This window comes from Grammomys surdaster, unplaced genomic scaffold (assembly GCF_004785775.1).
Source record: "Grammomys surdaster isolate TR1022 unplaced genomic scaffold, NIH_TR_1.0 126133, whole genome shotgun sequence".
Taxonomy (NCBI): domain Eukaryota; kingdom Metazoa; phylum Chordata; class Mammalia; order Rodentia; family Muridae; genus Grammomys; species Grammomys surdaster.
The window spans coordinates 6763304-6787681 of record NW_021620941.1 but is presented as its reverse complement, the minus strand read 5'-3'; the positions used below and the strand labels follow the sequence as shown (position 1 = coordinate 6787681).

At 48.0% G+C, this 24378-nt stretch overlaps 1 protein-coding gene across 5 annotated transcripts; it reads left to right on the top strand.

Annotated features, from left to right (window-relative positions):
- The first annotated feature begins 3360 nt into the window (after positions 1 to 3360).
- On the top strand, positions 3361 to 23732 carry Wdr5 (WD repeat domain 5). Of its 5 annotated transcripts, none has more exons than XM_028756959.1 (14): positions 3361 to 3488; positions 6810 to 6977; positions 7527 to 7635; positions 7918 to 7991; positions 8503 to 8592; positions 8749 to 8838; positions 9010 to 9093; positions 12210 to 12265; positions 15782 to 15828; positions 19414 to 19489; positions 20219 to 20252; positions 20530 to 20604; positions 20941 to 21028; positions 21997 to 23732. In XM_028756959.1, the coding sequence occupies exons 2-14, from the start codon at positions 6897 to 6899 to the stop codon at positions 22095 to 22097; spliced, it is 1005 nt and encodes a 334-aa protein (XP_028612792.1). In that variant the 5' UTR covers positions 3361 to 3488; positions 6810 to 6896; the 3' UTR covers positions 22098 to 23732. The 5 variants fall into 5 exon arrangements, with proteins under 5 accessions (XP_028612792.1, XP_028612794.1, XP_028612795.1 ...); XM_028756961.1 differs by having other exon boundaries at positions 3398 to 3488; positions 6893 to 6977; XM_028756962.1 differs by lacking the exon at positions 3361 to 3488 and adding an exon at positions 3665 to 3727 and having other exon boundaries at positions 6893 to 6977.
- Positions 23733 to 24378: the final 646 nt, after the last annotated feature.

The window sequence follows — 24378 nt, the reverse complement described above, 5'->3', positions numbered from 1 at the left end:
GATGGAGGTGATGCTGCTGATGGAGGGAGGCAAGGTCTCCTGTAGCCCAGATTGATCCTAGTCTCAGTTTGGGTTTTATTGCTGTGAAGAGATACCATGACTACAGCAGCTCTTATAAAGGAAAACATTCAACTGGGGCTGGCTTACAGTTTCAGAGGTTTAGTCCATTATCGTCATGGTAGAAGCATGGCAGCATGCAGGCTAACTTAATGTTGGCAAAGGAGCTCAGAGTTCTGCATCTTGATCCTTAGGCAACAGGTCTTCCTGTGACTTTGAGCCACTGAGGCTGGTTTGAGCACTCAAAACCTCAAGGCCCACTTCCTAAGTGACACACTTTCTCCAACAGAGTCACACCTAATAGTGCCACTCCCTATGGACGTGTAGGGGTCACTTTTATTCAAACCACCACAGTCCAGTCCAGAACTTTCTGTGTAGTTAAGGATGATCTTGAACATCTTATTTGCCTGTCTCCATCTCCCTGAGGTCTGGGAGACAGGTATGCACACTACTCCCACTTTATGTGATGCTGGGACTTGAACACAGGGTGTTGTGAATGCTAGACTAGCATTCTACCAGCTGGGTTATCTCCTCAGCTTAGCATAAGGGTACTTTTTTTTTTTTAAAGATTTATTTATTTATTATATGTAAGTACACTGTAGCTGTCTTCAGACACACATATGAGGGTATCAGATCTCATTGTAGATGGTTGTGAGCCACCATGTGGTTGCTGGGATTTGAACTCATGACCTCTAGAAGAGTAGTCAGTGTTCTTAACCGCTGAGCCATCTCGCCAGCCCCACGTTCCTTCTTTTTTAATGGTTCTTTGGTTTTTTTTGAGACGAGGTCTATTTATGTAATCTTGGCTGTTCTAGAATTCTCCATGTAGACTAGGCAGACCTGGAATTTACATAGTTCTGCCTGGCTCTGGCTCCCCAGTGCTGAGATGAATTGCTAGAGGAATTGCTTTGTTAAATGGTTCTATTCTCCTGTGTCACTTTGTTTCAGGGTTTGTGCTGTGGTAACAATGGTGAATTTTCCCACTTAAGTTGTTGCCTGTGAGAAGAGGAATTCCAGAGCCATGATGTCATGTTTGCTTAGCTATTCTTTTGTTTTTTGTTTTTTGTTTTTTGTTGTTGTTTTTGGAGACAGGGTTTCTCTGTGTAACCCCGGGTGTCGTGGAACTCATTCTGTAGACCAGGCTGGCCTTGAACTCAGAAATCTGCCTGCCTCTGCCTCCCAAGTGCTGGGATTAAAGGCGTGCACCACCACTGCCCGGCTTGCTTAGCTATTCTATCAGGTCTCTATATCTCTCACACCTTTAACCTTTACTGCACCCTAATCTCTTCCAATCTCCCAACACTAGGTAAGAAAGAAAAAAGGTTAGAGGGGAAAGAGTGTGTGGGTCTCTTTAGAGTACTTCCTGCTGGTTATGGATTAGGGATTGAGTTTCTTGGGGCCAGTCCAATCTTTGTCCTCAGGAGTATTTCCAATTTCTCTTTGCTCATGAACACTTAAACTGCCACAACTTCTATGTCGTTGTCTGCTGCTGCTTCTTCTTTTTCCTCTTCCCTCTCTCCCTCCTTCCTTCTTTCTCTTGGAGTGCCTCTCGCCCCTCTTGGGGCTCTGGCATTTATACCCTCTCCAGAGTCCCCAGATTACATTTCTTCAGCCGGCAAAGACCCTGCCCCTCCTAGAGTACGAGACAATCATAGTTAGTGGGTGTGGACAATCTGAAGCAGTCCCATATCCCATACCTGGGATTAAAACAAAAACATATTCACATAAAACAACTGGGTTTTTAAAGAAATCAAAATTCTCATTATAGATCCAATATGAGTAAAAGTTGGAAATCTGGGGGTTCTGGGTCTTGACCCCTCATCCTTTGAGCCTTCCAGGGTGGTCTTGAACTTCTGATGCTTCTGCCTCTAACTCCCTAATGCTTGTGCTGCCGCACTTGGTTTATGAGTGTTGGGCATTGAACCCAGGGTTTCTTGCATGCTGTGCATACATGCTACCTGGATTTTCAGCAATTCCTTTGGCTGGAATTTGGAAAAGGCCACATTTTAGGTAGAGCCAGGATGAGGATGGAGGTGGATGGATTTGAATGTTATCTGAGAGGTGGCAGAGGGAAGTTCAGGATTAGATTTGGTTTCCAGTCCGGTTAGCTAGGCAGATTCGGAGATGTTATTCTTACCATCCCATGTTCTGCTCCATCCAGGGCTCCTGGCATAGGCCTGTTAGACACACAGATCCATGTGAGCTGTTTCTGTGCCTGTAGGAGAGTTCAGGGCAATTGCCAGTCTCTTGCACTCTTGTAGCTATGGCAACCACACTCTAAACATTCTCAAGCTTCAAATGCTCAGTCCCTTTGCACAGGTTCCCCATGCTATAGTTGATATTCCCAGACTGGAAGATGAGGCTGCACAGGCCATGGCCACCTTCAAGAGAGTCTAAGACCATGTGAGTTAGACAGTGAAGTGAGAGGTGCAGACCTGGCTCCAGGTTCTCCTTTAGTCCCTGTGTAGTCCTCTCTGGGTATTTCCCTCATTAGTGACAGGAGTAGAGCTGGCCCATAGGATAGTGGGCTGTGAATACTTTGCTAACTGCAGGCTAGTTAGCCTGCCAGGGGCTGTCTTGTGAAAATGAGATACAGCCTTTAAAATGGAGCTTCAGAGCTATAAAGTAGCTAGATTGTAGTGGATGCCTGGAATGTGAGCGGTGGACACTACTGCTTGGTTCCAGATGCACGCATAGCTGGATGACTTGGAGCCTCTGTGTTAGAGACACTTGCCTTTCCTATCCACATTCTGGTTTGTCTTCTAAGTAGGTTAGCTCCTCTCTTGTCAGCATGCAGGCTCTTCTTTCCTGCCTTCCCTGAACACTACTGCAGAGCTCTCCCTGCAGCGATAGTTCCTAAGACTTTTTTTTCTGAGTGTGTGGGGTGTACAGCACAGACTCCTTAAGACCCGACTTAGAGAGGCAAGTATGTTCAATTTTGAGCTGTGGCTTGCAGCGGCAGGAAGCCCCCGCCCTGCGGTAAGCTGGGGAAGCCGCAGGAGCTCCGGACTTCCGGACTTCGTGGACGTCCACCAGTGGCACTAAGAGGGTTCCCAAGAGTCCAGCGCAGGCACAGGTCAAGACAGACAAGCTGTAACTATTAGCTTGGCGATACAGCCTGGAATAGCAGGAGAGGCATATAAGCACATTCTCACCTATCTGTAACTGCAGAGAGCTACGGTCTCTGCAGTTACTGAATACCAGCAGCAGTCAAAAAGGAAAGGCGAAACACAGGTGGGCCCTTTAAGGCGCTCCGCCTCCTCTAATTTTTCTGACCCTCGTCGCCGCCCGTTGCCCCGCCCCTCACGCACGCGCAATCCCTCCCGCCTCCCGCGCCGCTGCCGCCTAGTCCACCAGCTCGTCTGCTCTCGCGCGCACGGCTAGTCGACGCGACGCCAGAGCGCCCGGCCACGCTGCCGCGGCTCCGGCAGGTAAGCGAGTGACCCGGTCCTGCGGGCGCGAGGCGGGCGGTGGCCACGTGGGCCTTCGGGCTCCGGGATCCACAGCGCCGCACGTGTTTCGTGGGCCTCGGGCCGGGCCCGGCGCCGCATTTGCGGCCGCGCCCCGGCCTTGCCGCCCCTTGTGGCCGCTACGGCCTGCTATTCCACTGTGGCCCCTGCTACGCCCCTACACCCTTAGTCCTGCGAGCTCCTCGAGGCTCACACCACAGGTTAGCGTCCCTGGGACGTTCGCTGTCTCTCATCGGGGACACCTAGCCAGCAAGCATCTCGAAGGTTTTTTTGACCACTTGGCACCTCTCGTGCTGCCAGCACAATCGGTGTGAACCCAAGGCGACTAGGACCTAGGTATCCAGGAGCCCAGAATGGATGGGTTGGAGCTCTTTGTTAGGTTACCTACTGCACTCACCTGAGTGACTGAACCATTCTGACTTCCCATACTTGTGTACTGAGTGTCTAGGGTGGTAACCAGGAATCTACATTTGATTGGAGGGAGACTGATGGCTGCTGTCCTGCCATGGTTAGACTCACTGTAGTGTAAACCTGAGGCTGTGGCTGCCAGTTAACTGCTTCCTTTGTGGGCAGTGGAGGCCAGCTCCAAACCACCTGCTGAGGATCCTGCCTAACACACCTCCCTCCCAGAGCTCTCCTCCCCAAGTCCTGCTTTCTTGTGACCTTAAAACACCACCTACCCGGTGGAATTGGAAAGTGGTGGTTTCCTTTGAGACGGTTTCAGGTTGGTGCTGGCTTCACATTTAACTGCTTTGAACTCCTCCTGAGCCTGGTGAATGACTGGCTAATGTTGTTCTTTCTTTTCCCTTTTTTGTTTTGTTTTTTGTTTTGTTGTTTGGGGCCTTGAACTCCGCCCACTCTTTAGAGCTCTGCATCCTTAGAGCTGGTGCTACAACCAGTGTCTTCATATGTTAATATTTGGCTTCCGGGAAAGACCCAGTTTATAAAGAGTTGGATGTTGGTGTGCTCGTTTGCAAGGTCATCCCCCCCCCCCCCCCCCATTATGGGTGAGTCTCTTTATATCCTAAAGGATGCTGCTTAGTTTCTAAGAGACTTCCCACCCAAGGGATATGCTCTACACTGTCAGCCTTTTATTTCACTGGAGTTGGGAGATGAGATAGTCCTTGAACGGGACTTTTAGCCCTTTCATTACATAAGTCTTTTGGCTCCTCTTGCTACCTGTATGGTCCACAAAAGTGGTAACTGTGGGAACTCATGGCAGTAGTTTAAGACTAAGCTGGAGGTCAGGCCTGGTAGTTGAGTTATGCCTGTTACACCAACCATACTAAGGTTGAGACAGGTTTTTGAATACTGGTGCATATAGCAAGACCCTGTCTCCAAAAAGCTAAAAACACTAAGCAGCTGATATTTCCTGGGCACAAGGAATTTGCTTTGTGGAGAGACCTATAGGACCTACCGTAGTCCGTCCTTGCCCCTGGGCTTGAGCTACTGCAGGATTTGACCTTGATGGAGCTGGCCTCAGCAGGTAAAACAGCTTGGTTGCACCTGGGCCCTGTGTGGTGGGTGACTTTACTGTTCATCCTCTAGGATTGAAGACTTTGAGACATTGTTCTCTTTTTGTTTGTTTGTTCTGTTTTTTCGAGACAGGGTTTCTCTGTATAGCCCTGGCTGTCCTGGAACTCATTCTGTAGACCAGGCTGGCCTTGAACTCAGAAATCCACCTGCCTCTGCCTCCCAAGTGCTGGGATTAAAGGTGTGGGCCACCACTGCCTGGCAACATTGTTCTCTTTTGTGTCCTCTCATTTTAGACTTACCTGAGGTCTATGTGAGGTTGCAGGTTTAATCTCAAAGCTATACTTTACATCATGATTGTTCCTTACATTGATGGCTGAGGAATCCATGAGCGGTGATGTTTGGATGTCTTCGTAGCTCTCAGAGGACTGCTAACTCATTTCCCAGTCACGTGGTGTGTTTCTGCGATGCATTCAGGTGCTGAGCCCTACTGTAAACTGCAGTAAACTATAGCGGTTTCACAGGTGTTTGGGCTGAGTCTGTCCAGCTGACTGGAATTAACTACTTTCCCTCAGCTTTGCAGCTTCATCTAGTTTGCTGTTTCGCTGCTGTTCTTCATGCTGCTCCTCCTGAGGTTTCATATGGGGGCAGTGGCTACTCTGCTTTACTCTTGTAGCTCTTTATGTAGTATTCTGTGCACTGAGTCCTTGAGCTCTGTGAGCTCTTAGCATTGTAGAAGGTATTTTGCAGCCTGTGAGTTACAGGCTGCTGAGGTGGAGGCCACTGGATACATACTCCTGTGTTTTGTCAAATTCTTTGGGTGTATTTTAAAATTTGGGTAAGTTCCCAAGCTTCTGCACAGTTGGTCTACCTTCTGTCACTTGGCCTGTTGTTTCTGTTAGAAAGCATTTTAAAAACTGTGTCGAGGATACTTTGAAACAAAGCTCAGATTCCTGTGCACATCTGTGCACTGCAGTGGGAAGCCTTCTTGAAGGTTAAGTCTAGGCTCACAAAGGAGTCAAGAGTAGGCCATCACACAGAGTGTCTGAAGCTTTAGCCTTAGGATAGGGTGACAGTTATCCCCAGCTTGGAACAGTTTATTTGTTGCAGAGTTCAATGTGGTGGTGCTTTTCTCCTTTTGACCCTTTTTCTTGGGAGTCTTTTTATTTTTTTAAGATTTATTTATTTTACGTTTATGGGTACAGTGTAGCTAGCTGTCTTCAGACACCAGAAGAGGGCATCAGATCCCATTACAGATGTGCTTACTGGGAATTGAACTCAGGACCTCTGGTAGAGCAGTTAGTGCTCTTAATTACTGAGCCATCTCTCCAGCCCCAGAATCATTGTTTTTTTTTTTTTTTATGGGGGGGGTCTTATGCATGTTAGGTGAATACTCTTCCATGGGTTGCTACATCTCAGTCCCAAGAACCTTTTTGTTGTTTGGAGACAGAGTTTCTCTGTGTAGCCCTGGCTGTTTGGAATTTGCTCTATAGACCAGGATGGCTTCAAACTTACAGATCCACCTGCCTCTGCCTCCCAAGTGCTGGAATTAAACGCATGTACCACCACACCAGACAAATTTTATTTTACTTTGGTTTTCCCCCTCTACATATAAGTCTGTGTACCATGTGCATGGAGTCCCTACAGAGGTCAGAAGAGGATGGCAGATTCTCTGAGCTGGAATCAAAGATAGTTGTAAGTCCACAAGTGGGAGTCAAACATAGGTCTTGTGGAGCAGCATTTGGTGAGCCTAACTACTGAACCATTTCTCCAACAAGTTTTGTTAAAGAGAGGATTGTTTATATATAGGCCCATACTATAGAGTACGGTTTAGCTGACAGCCTCTTCAATTGTGACTCCCCCTTCACGGTGTCCTGCCCTGTGGGCTTCAGAGCCATGGCCACAGAGGAGAAGAAGCCAGAGACAGAGGCTGCGAGAGCACAGCCCACTCCTTCCTCATCAGCCACACAGAGCAAGGTATGGCCCACCGGGACCACTGCGGTAGACAGCCTGGAGAGATTCTCAGGGGTGTTATTTCATTAGGCTTTTCTGCCTAGTGAGGTATGCTGCCAGTGTGAGTTTCTGATCACACAGCAGTGGTTACACAGAGCAGCTAGGTGCCACATCAGGGATCCCAGACCTAAGATGAGGGGGGGAGATTTATCAAAAAGTAGTTTGTTTTGCGGCAGGGTCTCCCTATAGTCCTAGCTGGTGAGAAACTCAACATATAGACCACGTGCCTCTGCCTCCCTCTCCCTTCCATGTGCTGGAATTAAAGATGTGCACCACCATACCAAAAAAATTGCAAATTCTTGGTGTGTTAAGGTGGGGACTTTAGGGAAACTAGGGGCTTTGAAGAGAAGTGATAGGCTCACTGACAGTTTGAAGGGTGACATTAGATGAGGTTGTAGTAAGTTCTTGTGTGTAGATTTGGAACCAGCTAGTGCTTGATTACACTTTGGGCCTCAAGTGAGTTGATTTGGGTGGTGGTAGTTGCCTCTGGCTAATCTGTACTTTTTCCCGCAGCCCACACCTGTTAAGCCAAACTATGCCCTGAAGTTCACCCTGGCTGGCCACACAAAAGCTGTGTCCTCTGTGAAGTTCAGCCCCAATGGGGAGTGGCTGGCAAGTTCATGTGAGTATCCTTCAGTCCTTTGGCTGGTGGAGAGGCAGTCTGAGCTTTGTCTGAGGAGGGAGGATGAGGAGACTGCACTCACTGTGTTGTTACTGGTCTCTGGGTTGGTTAGCATTCAGCATTTTTGTATGGAACTGAAGTAATTGCCTGTTCATATGCTATTGCCTCTCTGCAGTGAGCGCTTACCTGTGTGTGTCCACGAATTGAGCAACCCAGGCCTTACTTTAGGGGAATGCACAGTCCCAATCTTTTCTGACCCCAGCTCTCTTTCATTCCTTTCAGCTGCTGATAAACTCATTAAAATTTGGGGAGCATATGATGGAAAGTTCGAGAAAACTATATCTGGTCATAAACTGGTAGGTTTCCTATGAGGTGGACTAGGTGTTGAGCAGGATGGCTGGGTGCCCTGGCTATCCTGGGACTTACTCAAGCTACCCTTCAACTTGGAGATCTGGCTGCCTTTGCTTCCAACTCTCTAGTTCAGGGATTAATGGTGTGCACCAAGTGGCTTGTCAGAACTGTTTTTAAGTCTAGTGGGTTCAGGGTCTTACTAAGTAAGTAGTTCAGGTTGATCTGGAACTGCAATCCTCCTGCTGAAGAATCAGGTTTGCACCACCACACCTGGCCTCCTTATATTTTTAGTGCAAGCACAAGCACTTTGAGCCTCCATAGGTGAGTGAGTCTAAGAAGCTTGGTAGAGCTGAACAGAGTGGGCTTTTCTTCTGGGCCAGGTGTTTTGTGGTACTAACAGTGGCTGGATTTCCTGACAGCATGGTGTATAAATTGGTAGGGCTGATCTTTTACTGGTCATTTGGATTTGTCCCACAAGGTGGTAACCAGCTGTTTTTTTTTTTTTTCCTTCCCAAGGGAATATCTGATGTAGCTTGGTCATCAGATTCTAACCTCCTTGTGTCTGCCTCTGATGATAAAACTTTGAAGATTTGGGACGTGAGTTCCGTAAGTGACACTGGTCTTCCAGGGAGTTCCCATAGTTGAGATGAGTTGGCTGTGTGGATGGCTGGTCTCGGGTAGGTCTTCAGATGTGCCAGAAGTTTGTATCTGGGGATCTAGGCCCTGGAAGTCACAGGCTTTGGTATGCTATGTGTGCTCTAGGGAAAGTGTCTGAAGACCCTAAAGGGCCACAGTAACTACGTCTTCTGCTGCAACTTCAACCCCCAGTCCAACCTCATCGTCTCAGGGTCTGTAAGTGCGTGGGTTTCTCCTCTAAGGGCAGTGTGTATAGTGTCATATTTTGGTGCTTGGTCGGGGTAGGCAGTTTTGCTTCTAGGTGGGGACAGGTTCTGGGTCTCAGAGATCACACTGTTGCTGTTCCTGTTCCTGTAGAGTCACTTTAATGTCCTGTCTCACCTTTAGTTTGATGAAAGTGTGAGGATATGGGACGTGAAGACAGGGAAGTGCCTCAAGACTTTGCCTGCTCATTCTGACCCAGTCTCAGCCGTAAGTCCTCCTAACATGCTCAGCAGAAGTTCCTCTAGATGAGTTAACTTGATTCGCGCACATGTAGCATCCGAATGACCGGAGGCCAAAATATCTCTTGGCCCTGTGTGCCATGGTGGGTGGGGTATAGTGGGGAGCACCATGGGACACTTTGTGGGCTGGGAGGTAGATGACAGGGATTTTCTTTTTTTTTTTTTTTAAGGTTTATTTACTTATTTATTAATGTATATAAGCACACTGTCCTTGAAACATCAGAAGAGGGAATCAGTTCCCATTACAGATGGTTGTGAGCCACCATGTGGTTGCTGGGAATTGAACTCATGACCTTTGGAAGAGCAGCCAGTGCTCTTAACTGTTGAGCCATCTCTCCAGCCCCGATGACAGGGATTTTCAAGGGGGGTGTCCTTGAATGGGCTTTTTCAAAATGGGGGTGACTGTTTGGAGAATAGGGAGCCATGAGAATTTTGAGTAGATTAGCTTTCATGAGTGTGTTGGGATCCTAAGGCTTCTATTTTTCTAATAAAACACAGTGACCAGAAGCAACTTGGAAAGTCTTAAGTTTGTGTTATTGTGGCTATGATGAAGCACCACGACCAAAAACAAATTAGAGGGAGAAAGGGTTTATTTTCCTTACATTTCCATATCGTAGTCTATCACTGAAGGAAGTAAGGACAGGAACTCAACAAGGGCTGAAACCTGGAAGCAAGACTGATAAGAGAGGCCGTGGAGGAGTGAGTGAGTGAGTGCTGCTAGCAGGGAGGTCAGCACCTGGACTTTAATCCCAGCACTCAGGAGGCAGGGGCAGGTCTGATCTACAGGGTAAGCTCTAGGACAGCCTGGGCTGCTACACAGAAAAACCTTGTCTCAGAAAAAAAGTGAGTGCTGCTTACTGGCTTGCTTTTCATGGTTACCTCAGCCTGCTTATTCTGCTGGGCTCTCCCATCTGTCTCTAGTTAAGAAAATGTCCTATAGGCTTGCCTACAACCCAGTCTTACGAAGGCATTTTCTCAATTGAGGCTTCTTCTGTAATGACTCTAGCTTTATGTCAAAGGGACATAAAACTAGACGGTACAAGAAGGAAAAGATTAGCTATCCTAGAACTCTGTGTAGACCAGTCTCGCTTTCAACTCATAGAGCTCGGTCTGCCTTTGTGTCTTAGAGTTTTTATTGTTGTGAAGAGACACTATAACTGCAGGAACCTTATAAAGGAAAGCATTTCATTGGGGCTGGCTGACAGACAGTTCAGTGGTTTAGTCCATTGTCATCATGGTGGAAACATGATGCCATGTTGGCAGATATCATGCTGGAGAAGGAGCTGAGAATTCTACAGCTCGATCAGCAGGCAGCAGGAAGAGAGTGACACAGGGCCTGGCTTGAGCTTCTGAAACTTCAGAATCACCCCTCCCAGACACGCTTCTCCAGCAAGATCACACCTCCTAATAGTGCCATTCCCTGTGAGCCTATGGGGGCTATTTTCATTTAAACCGCCATACTCTGACTCCTGAGTACTGGAATTACAGGTGTGCCCACCCCTGCCCAATAGATTTTTCATTTTATATTTTCACATCACAGTTACATCATTGAAGGAAGTTAGAACAAGAACCTGGAGACAGGAGCTGGAACAGAAGCTCTGGGGGAACATAGTTTACTGTCTTCGTGCCTTGGTCATCTTAATTTTTTTACATGCTGGGACCACCTGCCTAAAGGTGGCATCACTAATAAAGCCCTGTATCATTCATGAATCAAGGAAAAACCGTGCAGATCGCTACACTCCGGTCTTAACAGAGACATGTTCTCAATTAAAATTCCCTCTTTGCAAATATGTGTAGGTTTGTGTCAAGTTGACTTAATGCCCCTCAAAATTAATGTGCAGCCTCAATTGAAGCCCCTTAATATACTCTCTCCCTAGCTATAGCCTTGGCCTGTGAGTTGTCATTGTATCAGTGTCTCCTTAACTGTTTACTGTGCCTCATCCCCAACAGAGAGTCTTATTAACTAGTCCAGGGTGGGTCTGAGTACCCTGTGGGCTTGCTTGCTTGTTTTTCCAAGGTGCTACCTGCACATTGGCTGCATGAAGAAGTCAGGTGCCCACGTTGACCTCCTTACCCTATTATGTCAAGTAAGAATTTGTTATGTATATTAAAAACAGAGGTAAATGTGGATAGTTGTATTGCCTTGACCTAAGAGGAGCTCTAAGTGACTGACAGTCGTGGCTGAGTGGCTGTTCAGGATCTGGCATACACTTCTCAACAGGAGAAAGTGACTGCTGGCTCCAGTGCTTTAGAGACCAGGTCTATGATGGCAGAGTCCCTGGAACCTGAAGGTGGCTTGTAAGTTTCTTATATATGCCTGTGAGCCCAAGAAGCTGGAACATTTCTCAAGTTTGTCACCATACCATGCCTTGAGAGTTAATTTGTAAAAAGGTTTATCTTGGGCCACAAAGTTGGGATTCAAAGTTATAGAAATTTGGTAGATAGACTCAGTTCCTGGCACAAAGATTTAAGCAAGGTTGGAATGTGACCCAGTGTCTGGTACATAGGTGCTTGCATGCCAATCCTTGGATTCCATCTCCACTGTTGTATAAAACACAGGCATGGGATTACATGCTTGTAACTCCAGTACTTCAGCAGAGGCAGGAAGATTAGGAGTTAGAAGCTATAGCTGCATAGTAGAATCAGAATCAACTGTAACTACATGATCCTTTCCCCAAAAAAAATAAGAAGACAACCACTGAAAACAGTGAGTTTTGAGGGCCTGGAGTTACCTGAAGGGTTCCAGGGACTCACAGTGAAATTTGGATAGTAGCCTGAGCATCTCTTCTGAGACACAGTTTATGGTGGCCTGGGTCTCACTGCTGGCACTGAGGCTGATGAGTGAGCACAGAGCACCTGTGAACCATTCTAGAAAACTGGGTGTCTCTCCTGACTTTGAGCTCTTGTATTTTGCTGGTGAGAAAGAGAAGGTGCCCCCTCTCCACCCTCAAGTTGTATTAGCTTTGTTAGGTTTTCAGGCCCTCAAATGGAATTGTTGTGAGCTCTATGGGCAGGATGCCCTCGGAATCGAGAGACACTTACTACTGATTAGAAATCAGCTTTTCTTCCTTCTCTAATTTGTAGGTTCATTTCAACCGTGATGGGTCATTGATCGTTTCCAGTAGCTATGATGGCCTCTGGTAAGTGAGTCTTTTTCATGTAGTGAGTGACCTGTTGTGCTGTTCCAGATCTGTGGTGCAGCAAAAAGAGGGGACATGTGCCTCATTTTCCAGAATTCCGTGTTCCACTGGTTGTGGGTTATTGACAGACCTTGTGCAGAGTACTGGGATGAAAAGCTATGAAGGAGCTGGTGGAAATGGTGGGTGATAGGTGAAGCCACCCAGGGCAGAGCATACCCCTGAGTGTGTCCTTTTTCAAAGTTGTAGAAAGTGAGTTAAAGGGCTGAGGCTTTGTGCTGAGTGCAGTGGTGCTGTTCACAGACCTCATAAGTCCTGGGCAGGTGGACCACCCACCGGATCCCATTGTGTGGAAGAGAGAAGAAGCCAGAGGTGTGGTCTCTCTCTGCAAGCTTTCAGCAGTGGATGGTTGTAGATGTGACTGTTAGGTAGAAGTGCTTAGGGTTCTTCAGAAGACAAGGGAGAGTGGAGATCACAAGAGGCAGGCTTGGGGTACAGTGCTACTTGCACTCTGAGCTTGGAGACCTCATAACTGAGTGTATGTTGCTGTTCTGTGTTGATTAAGTAAAGCCAGGTAAGTCATGTAGTAGGTGAGTGAAGCCCAGTGTTGGTGGGTGGGGTTGATGGGCTGCCTGAATACCCGTACTCAGGGCCCTGGCTTGAGATTAAAAAGACTTTGCTTGGGTGCTATTAAAATATCCCTAAAATGAAGTGTTTGAGCGGGGCAGGTAAGTGATATCTGTGCAGCAAAATCCTCAGAATTGATCTGAAGGTCAGAACAGGGAAGAGTGGCCTAGAGCAAACAAAAGGAACTAGAAACTTCTGGGCCCCAGGCAGCACGGTGACCAAAAGGCAGAAAGGAAAACCTAGACATAACAGAGAGAAGGTGACTTGAATTAAATTCATTTTTGTGCTGCTACAGGTGGAGCCTGGAGCTCTGCAGTCTCACTGCACAGGTTGGGCTGGGCTGGGACTTAGCCAGCCAGTTGGCAACATTATTTGTTTCCTGGCTACAAAGAGAGAGAGCACTGAGTGATAGGAGCTAAACATTTTCTTTTTCTTCTTGGGGGTGGCACAAACTTTAGCAAAAGGACAGTTCTTTCAAAAGATAAGTCCATTAAAGCTTGTTTCAGTTGGACTAGCCCAATGTGTTAGTGTGCTTTCATTGTCCTAGGCAGAGTGACCCAAGAGACCCCAGATAGAAGTACACTCAAAAGGAAGACAGAAAAATGGTGGAGTGGAAAGAAACAGGAAACAGTTATGTAAGGTGTGCTTTGACAAGGTAGAGCTAAACTTAACACTAAATATGAGCAGGATAAGCAGTAGGAGGTAGGTGCCCTGAGTTCACAGACGACTAGAAGATTCTTCTTTTCCTAAGTGGACCCTGAAGAGGTTTGCTGGGGGTGGGCCACCCTGAAGAGAGACAGGAAGTGATGAATAGAATACTCTTGGGGTCCTGGATCAATCAGTGATAGTCACATTTTGTAGCTCTGAAATTCAAATGCAGGTACTCACACATAAGAACAAATTTAAAAGGAACAAAAACTAAAAAGTTGACTATGTGGTCCTTTTCCCTTGCTGCATCGAATTCTTGCCATCCCCACTTGTTACTTAGGAAATAAAGGTGAGCATAAGAACAGCCACTAGCTGGGCGGTGGTGGCGCACGCCTTTAATCCCAGCACTTGGGAGGCAGAGGCAGGCGGATTTCTGAGTTCAAGGCCAGCCTGGTCTAGAGTCAGTTCCAGGACAGCCAGGGCTACACAGAGAAACCCTGTCTTGAAAAACCAAAAAGGAAAAAAAAAAGAACAGCCAGTAAGTGACAGGCCAGAACAGCTTCTGAGGCTTAACCGCCCAGCCTCTCTGGACCCTCAGGACCTGCTGTCCAGCATGAAGGGTTACACATTTGCCAGGGTTCATGGTGGCTGCTCTTCTTACCTGGATTTATGATGGGGGAAGATCTCTCAATGGTAAAGTGCTAGGGATATTTAGGAATGCTATGATAGGAGAGGGCAGGAGCCATGGAGAACAAGACTGCCTGAGCACACAGCCTGCAGAGTTCACGATGGAGTTAGGTCAACATCAGTCACTCAACCTGAACCTGTGTGGAGAATGCACTTGGATTTCAGTCCCTTAGTGTTTTGCATATTGTACAAAAGTGAATTTTAAAAGCCCACAGGATTCCAGTCCCAGCAGCTTCTGCCGGTCGTCTGTACACTTTAGGCTGAGGCATGAGGATTAAAAGTAAAATAGAGCCTGCATAGATGAGTCAGTGGGCTTGTGCTGAGAGGACTGAGCAGAGAGCAAGAAAGGGTCAGACCAGCTAGTCCGAAGAGTGGAAGCCCTGGGGAAGGAGGAGATGTGGAAAGGCTGGGGTTGAGGTCCTGTGGTTGTTCGGAGAAGAGCCTGATTACCTCACTTTGAGGAATGATACAGGACCTGCCCTGGGGAAGGCTGCAGATACAGTGACAGCATGGGAGGTCAGCTTGGGAATATGCACAGCAAAGAGCCAGTGTCCCTGCTTCTGACTGCTGAAGAAGGGTGTGGTGGTCAGCAAAAGTCACAGACCATGTAGCTGGAACCATGTCGAAGCCTGACATGTCCTCAGGGATGGTAGTTTCTGAACATGTTCCCTTGTAAACCTACAGGGATATCCAGTAAATGGATATCTTCATTTTGTAGCAATTTTGCCCTCCTAACAACATACTGCCAGTTGGTGGCTCTTAAATGTATAGAGAGGACAGGCATTCTTTTGTTTGTTTGTTTGAGATAGGGTTTCTCTGTGTAACAGAGCTCTGTCCTGAAACTCACTTTGTAGATCAGGGCCGGCCTCATATTTATAGAGATCCACCTTCTGATGCTAGGATTAAAGATGTGGCCACTGCTTACTGCTGAGATTTTTTGTTGCTGTTTGCTGTGCTGCTCCCACACACCCCAAAACACACATACATAGGGATTCTCTGTGTCCCCTTGCTGCCTCCTTGAACTTTCTAGACCAGGCTGGCCTTGAATTTGTACATTTGTATCTTTTAAGTGCTGGGATTAAAGGGGTACACCTTACCATCCAGCTTTCTCTCTCTCTCTCTCTCTCTCTCTCTCTCTCTCTCTCGTTCAAGTTTTATGTATGTGAATACACTCTCTTCAGATACACCAGAAGAGGGAGTTGGATTCCTTTACAGATGGTTCTGAGCCACCATGTGGTTGCTGGGAATCGAACTCAGGACCTCTGGTAAAGCTGCCAGTGCTCTTAACTGCTGAGCCATCTCTCCAGCCCTAATTTTTATCTTTATAGACAGGGTCTCTGTAATCCTAGATGGAGAACAGGTGTCCTCAGGTGAAGTCCACCCATGTGTGCACGTGTTATTCTCCCTCAGTCTCTAGAGACAGAGTGATTGTTAAAGCTGTGGGTGGGTGAAGGGTGCAGTGCAGTACTATGCGACTTTGGAGAAATGCCCTCCTAGAGTGGGAGAGGTGACAGCAATCACCAGCAATTGACTTTCTCATATGTTATCTTCTGACAGCCGAATCTGGGACACTGCCTCTGGCCAATGTCTGAAGACGCTCATTGGTGAGTGTTCTATCTGGTAGGTGGTTGTGGAGTGGGGTGGCTGCCATGTCCTGCTAGTGCTTCTAGAATATTTGGTTTCAGAAAGTTTTCTTTCTGTCCTGGGTCCCCTTACTCTGCAAGACTCACGGTAACTTTCTTCCTGACTAATAAAGCTACCCATGGAACTTGTCCCCCGTCTCTCATGCTCATATGTGGGGTTGGTTCTTGGTTCTTGCATATTTTACATTGTTGAGTAGTGTCCGTAGCTCTTTGGGACCTTACAGCCTCTACCTGTGTTTATTTGCCTCAGCCTGCCAGTGGTCCCTTCTTTCCTAGAGTTGGGGATACATGTTCACTACTAGGGTGTACTGCAAGGTGGGCAGGGTGTTGGAGCCAGGACAGGTCTGGGCGCACAGGTGAGTGGGCTGATGGGGTGGGTGTTGGGAGGGTGTCTAGGCTGGAGTTCAGAACTTTAGGTGAGCAATGTAAAGGGTTGGCAGGACCTGCTTCTTTACCAGTTTGGCTTTTTGGGGTTAGATAGGCCTTTGTGGTAAGTTTAGACTTTAGACTATTAGAGAAACTAGTGTAGCTATTCTGGCCTGCCAAGTTGCTAGGATAGAATACCTGAGTTAGCAGAGAAGACAGGAGCTCATTCTCTATTGGAGTTTAGGTGGCCGGCAACATGGTGTGGGTATGATGACTTCTGATATCACTTTGGCCTGCAGGTGGCATGTACACCCTTGTGTTTCTCTGTGCCCAACTTTTTTTTTCCCCCTCCCCGAGCTGAGGACCGAACCCAGGGCCTTGTGCTTGCTAGGCAAGCACTCTACCACTGAGCTAAATCCCCAACCCCTCTGTGCCCAACTCTTAATGACATGCTCACATTTAACACCCCTCACCCCTTCAGCCATCACCTGTGTGATGTTCTCTCTAAAAAAGCCACTTATTGCAGCTGTGGATATAGTCTTCATAAGTTTGGGGACACAGTCACCCTGGAATAATGGCTTTTATTTAAGCTTTTCTTGCTTGTGTCCACTCTTGGGTCTTACTGATTTTTCAGAGCAGTCACAGATGTCAGGTAGTAATATCCTGTCCTTACCACCCCACTCCCCAATCTGCTCTTCCAGGGACCTCTCTGGTGCTAAGTTATGCAGCAGCTAGTCCAACACACACCTAGTGCTTGTGTTATCAGCACGTGTAAGCATCTGCTACCCTGTGTCATCCTCCGTTCACAGCATCCTAGGTACAGAGGTCAGCTAGCTGGAAAGCTGCATAGCAAGTCTAGTCACCCTTCAGTATCTAGGAGAGGGTTATACAACTTTCTATTGTTTGCCAAAGTCCCCGGATGCTCAAGTCCCTTCTGTGAGCTGGTGCAGTGTATGTGTGTACTTTGTACTGCAGTTTAAATCTTGAGATGGTTTAAAACACTAGGTCTACAGATGTAACAGTTGCCCAGAGGTAGTACTTGCTGCTGGAATGATGTGCAGGATATATCCAGTTTAGTTGCAGCTATCACAGGATGTAGCGGCCTGTGGCCATGGATAACTGGGTTCACCTGAAAGGAGGGCTGGGAATGAAAGGGGGACAGAGGGCGAAAAGAGATGAAGCCAAAACAAGGTATTCTGATTAATCAAGGTTCAATGTTTTAATGTTCAGCTCTCAATTTAAAGGGGAAGCCCCACCCCCACCACTGAACCCCTTCTTGCTTCAGCCTGCCAGGGTGAGGGGGACCCAACCTTGGTTACCGTTGGAGATGGGTGGAGGAGGAGATGGGTGGAGGAACCCATCCTTTGTCACAGAGCAACCCATCCTTTGTCTCAAAGCAAGCTCAGTTTTTCTTTTAAGTTCCTGTAGCAGGCTGTAGTGTAGCCAAGGTGGGTAGCACCACCTGGGTCTTATTGTTTTTGGTCTGTTGTGGTAAACAAGGTCTTTCAGGCCTGCTCAAGGCTGGGGGAAGGGCACAACAGGACACATCCAGTTTAGACGCAGCCATCACAGGCAGCTGTAAGAGGAGCCACAGGGTGGGAACGGTAGAGTTGGTTACACTCACTTCAGCTAAGCAATTGTCCTAGGGAACAGCAACATTCAGTTTCTTTGGTTTTGTGGTGCCCTCCCCTCCCTAACCCCCTTTGTTCCCCTCTAAACATACAGGATTTCTCTGTGTAGCTCATTTTGTAGGCCAGGCTTGTCTTGAAATCAGAGATGTACCTGCTTTTGAAGAGCTGGGCTTAAAGACTGTACTACCATGCCTAGCAAAATCTGTGCTCTTTTTTTTTAAGGGTCTCCCTCTCTCTCTCTCTCTCTCTCTCTCTCTCTCTCTCTCTCTCTCTCTCTCTCTCCTATGTTTCTGTCTGTGCTACAACATGTATGGAGGTCAGAGAAAGCTGCTTTAGGAGTTAAACTCTTCGATTGTGGGGTCTGTCAGGTCTGTGCAGTGAGTGCATGAGCCAGCCATCTCAACAGCCCTGGGGGTCAAAACTTGTAGATGTTTTGTTTTATATCTATTGTTGGCTAAACTGATCTGTGGTAGGCAACTGGGTGGGTGGCCAGAATTTAGATTTGTGCAGGCATTGGGCAGTAAGGCTTAAATTGAGGTAGGCAGGCCTATTTGGCTCAAGGTCTATTTCTCTTCTCTCACATCTTCAGGTTTAGACATTCTTTTGCAGGGGATGGGGTGGGCGCTGTTGACAGTTTTTCTTTATATTCCTGTCTGTTCTGGTACACACTTTATAGACCATGCTGGCCTCAAACTCTGAGATCTGCCTCGCCTTCTCGCCCCAGAATGCTGGGTGGGATTAAAGGTGTGGCACAGGTCGGTGATTTCTGCAGGCGTCTGTTTCAGAGGTGGCCTGGGAAGGTGCACAGGTATTGTTCCATGTCAGCTGATTTTATGCGCCTTATGTAGCCCTGCTGGCCTTACTCTCTCATGTCCCTTTCAGTGTTTGTGACCAGTCACAAGAAACGGAACCCCCTGCAAACCCCCTGTGGTAATGTGTGTGTCAGGATACACCATCCTTTTGTACGCACACTTAAGGCCTGGTATGCTTCCTTGGCTGGCCAGGCAGGCTCACCTCAGGATACACTCTCCTATCCCAGGCGATGGGCAGAACCCTCAGGAGCCCATTATGCAGAAGGATATGACATTCCTATGCCCTTGAAAGCAGCTTTTATGTGGGCAGTTTGTTGGAGGCCTGGCTTCTCAGCATTACTACACCCCAGTCTCAACCCTGCTTGCCAAATGCTAAAGTCAGCAACCTGGTCTTCAGGAGACAGGCATGGCCATCAAGAAAGGAGAGCTTGCTTGACTGAAGAGTGGGAGGGTGTCTATAAGACCACCCTAGGTCAGGCAGCTTTCTTCAGGGGATCAGTTGTTCAGTGTTGCTGGAGAGCTTTGGGCCTCCTTTATATGTGGTGGAGGCCTGTACTGGCAGGGCACTGGGTGAAGACTTAGAACATGAGTGGCTAGGGAAGGTGATGGGATGTCAAAGCTCTCTGGTGTCCCTCAAGAGTAATGGTGGCAGGGGCCTCACACTGTTGACATGGGTAACTGGGACCTGACTTGCATCTCAATTCTGCCAAGGGTCAGCCTGTTCTTCTTCTGTGTAGATGATGACAATCCTCCAGTGTCTTTCGTGAAGTTCTCTCCAAATGGCAAATACATCCTGGCTGCAACTCTGGACAAGTGAGTGCTTTGGTACCCTGAGAATTGAGCCTTCATTGGTGGGATTCCTCTCCTGTCGGTTGTGTTGATTCTTCTCCCAGTTGCCCCGTCGAGCTTTTACATCTGCGTTAGAGTTTGTTCCTGGGTTGTGGACTGAGGGGTTGAAGAGAGGACTCTCCACTCCAGTTAGTTTTAATGTGAGAAGGATTTGAGGCCTAGGCTGTTCCTGCCAGTTCCCAGTCTCTGAGCATCTTCATGTGGCAGAATCTCACTGCCATACATGATGACCCCCTCTTAGGTGCTCGTTGTACAAGGTCTCCAAGACATTGAACAAACTGGCACACATTGTACAAGGTCTCCAGGGAATCATGCCTACCTAGTTGGCTCTTGAGAGCTGCCTGATTGGCATTATCATGGTTAGCCTCCTACTTCTCCCCCAGGATCGGCATGAGTCTCTTCCTGTGGCATCTGTACTGGGTGGTTTTGGAGCCAACATGGTTTTCTGCATTCTGCTTCGGGCTAACCACTAGTTTTGGGAAGACAGACAGCAATCTGTTTCTTCAGTCTGTCTCTGAACTACAAGTACTAGGGTCCTTGTGTTTGCTCTTGGGTATCATGGAGTGGCTGGCTGAACTTGGTGAACTAGAGGATCCTCTGTCCCGACACTCATGGTTGTTGGGATATGGTGTCATCTGGGGAGGTGGCATGTCAAAGATGGCCTGCCCCTCACTCCCATTCTCTGTCTTTCAGCACACTGAAGCTCTGGGACTACAGCAAGGGGAAGGTGAGCTTCAGGCATGTGGCTGGTCTGGCCTGCATGCCAGCCCCAGGTAACAGGTTGAGGGTGGTGTGGCTGACCCATGAGTTGCAGCAGGAGAGACTCAGCCATCTTCTTTTGATGAGCAAGTATGGTACAACTCCCTTTAAAGACATGTTTTATGAATGACTAGTCTGCAGGTCAAAGTCTGGGCCTTGGGTTTGTCTAGAATATTTTCAGAATTTGGGATCCTCTGGAATGAAAGCTAACCACAGGTGCTAACAATGTACATCCACCCTTTCAGTGTCTGAAGACATACACTGGCCACAAGAATGAGAAGTACTGCATATTTGCCAACTTCTCTGTGACAGGTGGCAAGGTGAGTTTCCACTGAGCTGCTGTTACCCCGCTAGCTCTCTTAAGATGCCACTCATCACAGGAGGCTTTGTCTTTATGAAGCATCCCTAAGCATACGGAACAAGCCCACACTTGCTGCTTTGGATGGAGCTGTGGTGTCTTACACTTGGATATGGTTAAAGATGTAAGAGCAGGTGGATAGATCCACTGACTGAGGGTGGCATGGGAGCCATTTAGCATGTCCCCAAATTGGAGGAATAGGTATTAGAGTGACGCCAGCCAGCTTGCCTGTGCTACCTACTCAGCATATAACCTGGTGTCTTTCTTGCCTGTCCTTGCTGCCTGCCTGCTGCTGCAGTGGATCGTGTCTGGTTCTGAAGATAACCTAGTGTATATATGGAATCTGCAGACCAAGGAGATTGTGCAGAAGTTGCAGGGTCACACAGGTGGGCAGTCATTGCAGGTGGGCCACACGGGTGGGTGGAGCTACCCAGGGGAGCCCCTCAGTTCCCTGAGGTGCTTGCTTGTCTTTGGGGTTTAAGGACACATAAGCAGGTGTTGCTACTCTGTTCTCCCTGCCACCCAGCCCTGCAGGCCTGAGAAGGTGTGTGATCAGCCTTGGAAGCAGCATCAAGGGCTCTTATCTAGGGTCCTGGTCCTGGTTGGCTTTTGGGTCTTAAGTTAGACTCAAGCCTCCTGGGAATATAGCTTGTTTTCCTCACTGGAAAAACTAGGCATAGATATCTGGGGCCTGGCCCGCCAGCTGCTGGCACTAGGACTCTGTGAATATGGAGAATGTCTAGCCCACGTTTCCTGGAGGCTCAGCCTTTTTCAGGGATGCTGGTTTTCCATCTCCCGGGCAAAGCTCAGCCTTGAGTGAGTCCAGCTGTGGAGTTAACCTCATTCTAGTTCTTGCCTGCCCACTTTCTGAGGAGTCAGGGGCAGGAATATCATGTGCTCCTTTGCAGCCCTAAGGAGCGGAGGGCTCTTTCTGTAAGAGCAGTTGTCTTCAGCTGGGAGTACCTTGGTCATACTTGCTGTGGAACCTGAGCCCCAGGGAGCAGGCAGAGTTAATGGACCTCACATGCCATCTCATTAATGCCAGTATCCCTCCCTGCCCAGGTGTGTGGTTACCTTTTGCTCAGGTAGAACAACCTCATGAATAGTATAGGCAGGTGGGTGTAGTCAGTCCTGAGACCAGTGAGGAGGCCACGTAGACAGGAATGAGGAGTCTCCTGGGGTCCTCACCAAGTGTTTTGTGCCCAACAGAGCAAGGCTGAGGTGCTTGTTACTATTCCCGGCATTCTGAGCACTCCCCCTAAGTCCTGTGGTATTCCCTGTGCTCCTGAGGGCAGTGGGGCATGTGTTGCTGCTGTTTATCCTGCAGCAGCACCCTGTCTAACTCTGCTTTCAGATGTTGTGATCTCCACGGCTTGTCACCCAACAGAGAACATCATTGCCTCAGCAGCGTTAGAGAATGACAAAACAATCAAACTGTGGAAAAGTGACTGCTAAGTCCTGCCTCCATGGGAGGGAGACTTCAGGAAGCCACCTGGACTGGCAAGAAACACATGCGTGGCAGAGGCATGGGACCAGGCTGGGTTGACAGGCCTGGTGCACCTACTGTCTGAAAATGTTGGGTCAGGGGAGTGTACACTACCGAGTCTTGATAGCCACTGTGATATTTCTTGCCAATTCTGTCTCTGCCTGAGGAAGTTCCTGGTCTGTTCTGTGCTCAGAGGCAACAAATTTTTAATTTTTTATTACAGGAGTGAGTTCAACTCCTCATGGGTTGTTTTTCTCTGTACTTGTTGTTTTTGGTATTGTATTGCCCAGTGCACACACTGGAACAGAACCTACAGCCCTCCTCCCATTCCCTGCCTCCAGCCCTGGCCTGCTTGTTCAAGTTCCCTGCCTGTACTAGTATGCAGTGTGCTTCCATGAGTCTCTGGAAACACAGAAAGGTTGTTAAGTTGTATCCGTATCAAGTCCCTTTGTTTTTTTGGAGTTCATAGGTCAACACTGATCTCAGTGGTTACAGTGTCTCCTTGTCTCACTGATATCACTCAGTAAGCTACAAACACTGTAATAAAAGGTGGGTATGGACTGGGTGTGGCCCTGAGTTCTGACCACAGCTCTTCCACACCTGGCTTTTAGAAAGCTCCTCCCTCCTGGCAGGAGTTGGCAAGGTCTCTGGGAGGATGGATCTTTGCTGTGCCTTCTTCCCAGTGGCTGCTGTGGGTACTATGTGTTGCCAGAGGAAGAACCTCAGTTGAGAGAGTGGAAGTAAGTCTTGGAAAGGCACCATGTAGTGAGGTTCTGGACCTCTTTATTTCGTGTGAGGCTCAGGGTCACCTGCGCAGGAGGGAGGAGTTCAATTTGGTGCTTGCCCCAGCAGGTACAGCCTCCTGCCTTGGCCTCTAAACCCACGAAACTTCTCTTAGCCCCTTCCCCAAATGGATCCTCAGGTGACCAGGACTGGAAAGAAGTGATGGCCAAGCTCTGAACTGCACAACATTTTCACAACTGCTGCTGGCGAACCCAGGGTGACCTAGTATGGAGCAGACTGCAGAGGTTCTGAGTCCAGATGGGTGGGTGAGGCTGCTGGGGACAGGCACGGGTGGAAAGGAGATTCTGGGTTTGCTCTGGTTGCTGCAGCTTATGTATTGAAGCTAGGTCACCCTGTTCTACTCTGCCTTTGCTGAGGCATGTCCCCAGCTGTGGGCCTGATAGCCTGTCCTCCACTCCATCGAGGCACAATAAAAATCCAAAGGTGTTGGGAAAGGAACCCACATACATTGTCCTTTCCTTGAGGGAGAGAGATGATGGGCTTCACATCGTAGAAGCCATTGTTAAAGAAAGAGGGTGGCTTGTCACACTGACAGGGTTCTGGGGCCCCTAGCATCTGTTGGATGGATGTGCCTGGGTTCTGGTCAATGTTGTGGGCATGTTGCTGGGGTTTCTGGAGGGGTGTTGTGGTCCTTCCAGCTGTGGCCTGGTGTGCAGCCCCCTCCTGAGGGAGGGAGCTTGCTTGCCATGTTGAGCGCAGAATCCCCAAGTATAGTTTATTTTTTCTACAGTTGAACTCTGTTGTAGATTTATGTAAAAATACATTCTCTTTTTAAAAATAAAGATTTTCATGTCTTGTAATTTTGTTCCATATAAGTTCTTTTTTAAAGAAATTTTGTGTGCACATATGAGTTGTGTATGTAGAGGTCAGAGGACAACCATCATTCATTCCCACCTACCATGTGGGTCCTGGGATAGGACCCAGTTCACCAGGGTTAGGCCACGTGGCTGGCAGGCACTTAAGAATTTCTTTAGCGGAGCAGGCAGTGGAGGAGGAACACACCTTTAGTTCTAGCATTCAGGAGGCAGAGGTAGAGTCTAAGTTCAAGACTAGCCCTGTCTGCAGAGCTAGTGACAGGATTACACAAACCATGTCTCAACCAAAGGGAGAAAGTTTTTTCTTTTAATAATTTTTCAGTCAGTCAAAGTGATGCATGCCTATAATCCCAACACTAGATATTGAGAGTTCAAGACCAGCCCAGGCTGGTAATGAGGCCCAATCTGAAAAATAGCCTTTATTTTTTTAAAACACGTGTGAGTACCCAAGCTGTTATTCAGAAGAGGGTATCAGATACCATTACAGATGGTTGTGAGCCATCATGTAGTTGCTGGGAATTGCATTCAGGAGGACCTCTGGAGAGTTGTCAGTGCTCCTAACTGCTAAGCCATCTCCAGGTGCTTCCCCTCCCCCCAATTTACTTGGTATTGTGTGTATGTGTGATGGTTC